Source organism: Sceloporus undulatus, chromosome 2 (genome assembly GCF_019175285.1).
Source record: "Sceloporus undulatus isolate JIND9_A2432 ecotype Alabama chromosome 2, SceUnd_v1.1, whole genome shotgun sequence".
Lineage (NCBI taxonomy): Eukaryota > Metazoa > Chordata > Lepidosauria > Squamata > Phrynosomatidae > Sceloporus > Sceloporus undulatus.
The window spans coordinates 194,203,107-194,209,106 of record NC_056523.1 but is presented as its reverse complement, the minus strand read 5'-3'; the positions used below and the strand labels follow the sequence as shown (position 1 = coordinate 194,209,106).

General features: G+C 42.9%; 1 protein-coding gene across 3 annotated transcripts in view; it reads right to left on the bottom strand.

The window, feature by feature from the left end:
- SLC25A23 (solute carrier family 25 member 23) overlaps positions 1-6,000 on the bottom strand; it is a 79,536-nt gene that overhangs the window by 35,487 nt on the left and 38,049 nt on the right. For all 3 annotated transcript variants that reach the window (XR_006101873.1, XM_042448894.1, XM_042448893.1), the window contains exon 2: positions 5,315-5,441. Coding sequence is in view for 2 of the 3 variants with exons in the window: in XM_042448894.1 (XP_042304828.1) it covers positions 5,315-5,441 (127 nt within the window). In the remaining variant the exon portion in view is untranslated. The remainder of the gene's footprint in view (positions 1-5,314; positions 5,442-6,000) is intronic.

The window sequence follows — 6,000 nt, the reverse complement described above, 5'->3', positions numbered from 1 at the left end:
AACGGAGGGTGCAAACAGAGGCAAGATCGAGGTAACAGAAGAGGGAGGAAGAGGAGAAGGAGGAAGCAGAAGGACAGAGGAGGCAAACGGAGGCAAGAGTACCGGAAGCAAATGGTGCAAAATTGCAGCGCCACACCATGGGAAATGTGGCACCTTGGAGGTTCGGGGGGGGGGGGGGGTGTACCAGGACCAAAGCAAAGTTGCATTCCACACCAAGACCAATTTGAATTGGTTTTGAATTGACCTTGGAAAAAGATTTGTGAATTCGCTAGTTCACCAAATTCACCTACCTCAGGAGTGACTTTGGATTGACTTGGGATCGGGCTTGGAATGACTCCGCATAGACAACAATTGCATGTGATAATTTATCACGTAATAACGTGAATTCGCATGGTTGGGTCCGGAATGGCTTCGGATTGGAGTTGCAAAAATTATCGTGTGATATCATCCGTATAGAAAATCTACTTTTTTGGACTACAGTTCCCAGAATCCTCCACCCAAGAATGGCTAGTATAGTCAAAATCAGTCAGATTTCCAAACTCTGGCCCAGACTGCTGGAACAAAGGAAGCAATACCTTTCTGAATTCAGCAGGATCTACTTGTCCCTGTAACATCCAAAAAAGAAAGAGAAGACTTAAGTGTTCTTCCTTCTGCTCTCTAGCCTAAGGGATCAGTTTATGCACACATCATCCCCACATCTGTGTCTTCTGTAGGGTTTGTCTGTCCATCTATCTACTATAGTGCTTGCAGTGGATGAGCAAAGGGACTGGATGACCATGACCAAAGACAACACTACTCTCTCCCTTTCTAGATCTTTTTCATGGAACAAACAGAGGCTGATCTCTTGTTTTTCTTCCCTCTCTTTGACCTCCAGTTCTGTATCTCCTTGCTCTTCTCTTATCACCCTTGGATGATAATAAAAGATGTATATTACCATATATACTTGACTATAAGTCAACCTCATGTATATGTCGAGGGTCAAAATTATGGATTTTGATATGAACCATGGATACGCTGAGGGTAAAATTTAGGGGCCTGTAACAAAGTAGCTAAAGGATGAAGCAAAGGAAAACAATAACAAAGAACTTAAAATTCCAGCAGGCATAACTGTTTGTGCTCACCCTAAAGGCTGGGTGGATGAGAGAGGGCTCAGTCCTCCCATCAATCCTTTTATATACAGTAAATCAATTTTTAAAATGTAAATGGTTAAACATCTTATCATCCTCCTCCTCAAAACAGGCAACCAAAGCTGTAAACAGCAGAAGAAAGACAAAACAAAATTAAAAGAAGCCTGGGGTGGCAGAGGGAAATAAAAACAAACCAGTAAAGAAGAAATAACAGGAGCCAAAACAAGTCAAAACCCTCTACTTGAGACTGGGGTGGGAGAGTTGATGGGAACTGCAGTCCAAAAACTTCTGGAGAACCACATATCCCCCAGTCCTGATCTAGTTAACTTGGATACTGCAGAGTTAATTAAGGATTGCAAGGTCATAAGGGGATAGGTGGGGATCACTTGGGTTTACAGTGTGACACTTTAGTTGCTGCCCCACTGTTAAGTCTTTTGATTAAGTCTTCAGATCATGGCCTTTTAATCTGGATTTCTACACATCTTTACAATTTATTAGTTCCAGCTCACCCAGCCATAATCTGCAAGGGACTTCCGAATGCAGAGGGCCTGTTTATTTATGGCTTCTGCCTCCTGCTGGGATCCTAGCTATGCAGATCCAGGTAAACAAGTACATTAAGGGAGCATCTTCTTTTTTGCTGAAGCAAAGGCTCCCCTTCAGACTTGCCTTGGCTGGCCAGATGGATGGAATGTGTAAAGGTATTATGAACAAGGGTGCAGGGGAAATGTGACCCAGGGCAGGGTGGGGACAACTGACTGTACAAAATGTGGCTGGGAACAGCAGTTTGGGGGATTCCATATTTGTTGGCTTCCTGGATGTTTTTATGTTATAGTTCATTGAGTGTTGTCCTGTCTTTTTAATAATTATAATATATGTTTATTTCTATTTGTTTCCAGCCCCTGAATCCCTCTTCTGCTTTTACATTCAGGCTGCAACCCACTGTTAAAGTGAGATGGTTGCAAACTAATAACTTTCCAACATGTACCGACTGGCTTGAAAAAGTAATGGAAATGGCTCAACTAGATAAACTAAGTAATTTGATGAGAAGAAAACAAACAAGAGGGTTTTTTTTTAAAATGGAAAACTGGAAACCATTTATAGAATATGTTAAGTAACTAAAGGAAGATATTAGTGTTATTGGATTTGATAGCGTGATAACTTGCACCTTTTTCCCTCCTATTTTCCCCCTTTGTTTCCTTGTATGCATAGATGTGTTAATGAAAGAAATGTGGATTGATATTATGGTAAATAATTAAGTTAGAAGAGGAAAACAGAAAATTAAAGAGGGGGAAATAATGTTATTATTTAGAAAATCAATTAGAGGACAGGCAGGAAATCTTTTATTTGTTTCTCAAAGGAAGAAGAAAGAAGAGGGGAAGGTTATGTTGTTCTGTGCATGTCTTATGGTTTGCTTTGGCTGTTTGTATACTTATGCTTTTCTTGTAGTTGTTTAATTTTTGAATTAAAACTTAATTTTTAAAAATTGGGATTGTCACCTCAGTCAGCAGATCTTTATGTTATTATTGTGACCCCCCCCCCAAGTTAGGAACAGAAGAGATGAGAAAATTAGATTTCTTGCATCATGTACCCATGTGCCTTGATCTGGGGTGGTGTCATGCTCCATTTGTTATTTTGTCTCAGGCAGAAAAATGTCTTGGGATGGCCCTGTATACATTGAACAATCACTTTTAAAGCTCTAGAACTAACTGCTTCAAAGCAGACTAGCTAATGGACAGCAGGGCTTTGTTCTTTCAAAAATGTTGGCCTTCCTCCCTACCTTTTAACATTTTACTTTGATGCCAGGAAAAGCTTTCCTGTTTAATGTTTGCATAGCAGGCAGCTATTCAAATGCACAGCAGAAAGAGCAGTAAACAGCTGGTAACCTGAGTTATAAACCTTTTGTGAGAACATAATCAGAGTTCTTAGAGAAAGGGACAGCTATCCAAGCTAAAAGTGAAGATCCCAAAGTAGAGATCCCTGTTGTTACCAAAGAATTTAAACCCTGGGGGTTCACACTTCATAATTACAAGACCACAGTAGGAAGGACAGAGGCTGTGAAGAGACAGGTGATGCTTTGACCTCAACCTCAAAGTAACATAGTATTTTCTCAATACAAACTACAATACAAACTATAAATCCCAGAATTCTATAGCAGTGAGCCATGGCAGTTACAGTGTCAAACTGCATTATTTCTGCAGTGCAGATGCAGCCAATAGCTCCAGGCATAAGAATACAGCCTCAATGTCACAGTTCATGCCCAAGCTGCAGGGCAGGAAAAGAGACAGAGGCTGAGGTAAGGCTATGCCAGGATGACTAGATGTCCTCCTTTTCTAGGATATATCCTCCTTTTCAACCTTCTGTCCAGGAAGAATTCCAAAATGTCTTCTATTTTGAGCAGGACTAAGAAGTATGGGCTTATATTTGTGTCAGTGTTTTTAGTTTTAATTTGGGAATGTCCCCCTTTTCTCTTGGACGTCTTACAGTTTGTGGTGCCTTGTCCTCCTGTGCGGTTAGAACATCTGGTCAACCTGGGCTATGCCTCCCAATGCACAGGCCTCTTGACACATTTGAACCAGTTCTGGGATGCAATTCTAAGCCAGGTAGTCCTTGAGGAGTTTGAATCCATTCTCTGAAGCCTCCCTGACAACCCCCTGCCTGCAGCCACCTTGTCTGGGAGCCTGGCTTATATCCGACTAGGCCAGAATGGGAGGGAAGCCAGTCACGCAGAGTTTGGCACCCAGGGGCTCATCATGTGCCTGTCCAAGGACTGTGTATGAAAGGGAGCACACCACCACTTGGGAAGAGAGCCAGCTGGAAGGGTTTACAGTCATCAGGTAGGAATTGAAAAGTGGGACAGCAGGAGGCATGGCCACCCACTCCCTGGGGCCAGAAACTTGCAAAGACGGAGGCAAGTTGTGCCTGGATTTTATCTCGGAGCTGTCTAGGAGTTGTTAAGAAGATATCTGTTAATTAAGGAAGCAGAACAGTACAGGCACTTCCTGCCTCTCTCTCTAGAGCCCCATGGAGGAACAGAAACTCCTACATTCTTCTCCTCCAAACCTCTACCTCCTCTGGCTGGTAGTAAGCACAGCCTGAGTCCTGACACTGGCAGGTGTGCCAAGGAGGAAACGGGTGGACACACCTAGGTCATTACTTCAGCTGTGTCATATAGCTGGCTTTTAGCAGCTGGTGGCTTCCATGTAAGCAGGGAGGGGAATCTGCACTGTGTTTCAGTCCAACGCTAACAAAATTAAATTCAACACAGAGAAATGTAAGGTATTGCACTTAGAGCAGAAAAACGAAATGCATAGCTACAGGATGGGGGACACCTGGCTTAAGGAGACTATGTGTGAAAGGGATCTAGGAGTCCAAGTAGACCACAAATTGAACATGAGTCAACAGTACGATGCGGCAACTAAAAAGACCAATGCAATTTTAGGCTGCATCAATAGAAGTATAGTGTCTAGATCAAGGGAAGTAATAGTGCCACTCTATTCTGCTTTGGTCAGGCCCCACCTGGAATATTGTGTCCAGTTCTGGGCACCACAATTTAAAAAGGATGTTGAGAAACTGGAGCGTGTCCAAAGGAGGGCGACTAAAATGGTGAAGGGTCTGGAAACCATGCCCTATGAAGAATGACTTAGGGAGGTGGGGATGTTTAGTCTGGAGAAGAGAAGGTTAAGAGGTGATATGATAGCCCTGTTTAAATATTTGAAAGGATGTCATATTGAGGAGGGAACAAGCTTGTTTTCTGCTGCTCCAGAGAACAAGACCCAGAACAATGGATGCAAGCTCCAGGAAAAGATTCCACCTCAACATTAGGAGGAACTTCCTGACAGTGAGGGCTGTTCGACAGTGGAACACATTCCCTTGGAGTGTAGTGGAGTCTCCTTCTTTGGAGGTCTTTAAACAGAGGCTGGATGGCCATTTGTTGGGGATGCTTTCATTGAGAGTTCCTGCATGGCAGGGGGTTGGACCGGATGGCCCTTGTGGTCTCTTCCAACTCTATGATTCTATAAGTCTATGAAATGTTAAATTTGATAAACCCTCTCCTCAAAATAGGTTCAGTATATCAGGTTTAGTGTCTCATGTTTAGACTAAGACTGTGGGTAGGAGACTAAAGAAATAGTGGTCGCTAGCATGGACTCTGGTAGGCATTGCCCTAACTGAGAAAGAAGACTTCATACCATCGTGGTTGCGGTCCAGGCTGTGGAACATCAACAGCAGCTTGCGTTCACGTTCCTGGAGATAGCGGGCAAATTCCTCAAAATTAAGTTCTCCATCATGGTCTGTATCTCCCTCACGTAGGATATCCTGTAGATAGTGGAAGGAAAGTGATTTTTAGAACAGCGTCACAGAGCTCCAGCACACAAAGAAAGCAAGTGCCATCTTAGAAGGCCCTCACTCAGGCACTGCAAAAGGAAAACAGACTCTCAGCCTAGAAAGCTTCACAGATTTTGTTATCACCCATCTCCTCAAAACAGAGATATTTATCTGCTTACTAGAAGCCAGATGCATGTTTCTGAGGGCAGATATATTTGTGTGTGGGGGCTTTAGATTAGTAAGTGCATTTGTGGACTTAATTGCAAGAATCTGCACACCTCTCTAAGAAGGAAAGAAAAGAAAAGCTGTGCAGATGCCAATATGTGTGTGTGTGTGTGTGTGTGTGTGTGTGTGTGGGCACATGCACGCACACACCACAGACAGTATTCCATTGTATGCTATCACATTTCTATTGATTTGAATTTGATGACATCAGTGAAATACAACATCCATATCAGCACCATCATGCTTATTTGAAGTCAGTAGACCAACAGCAATTATATTAGAGCCAGATTAGCAAACCTTTGGCTCTCTAGCTGTTGTGGACTTG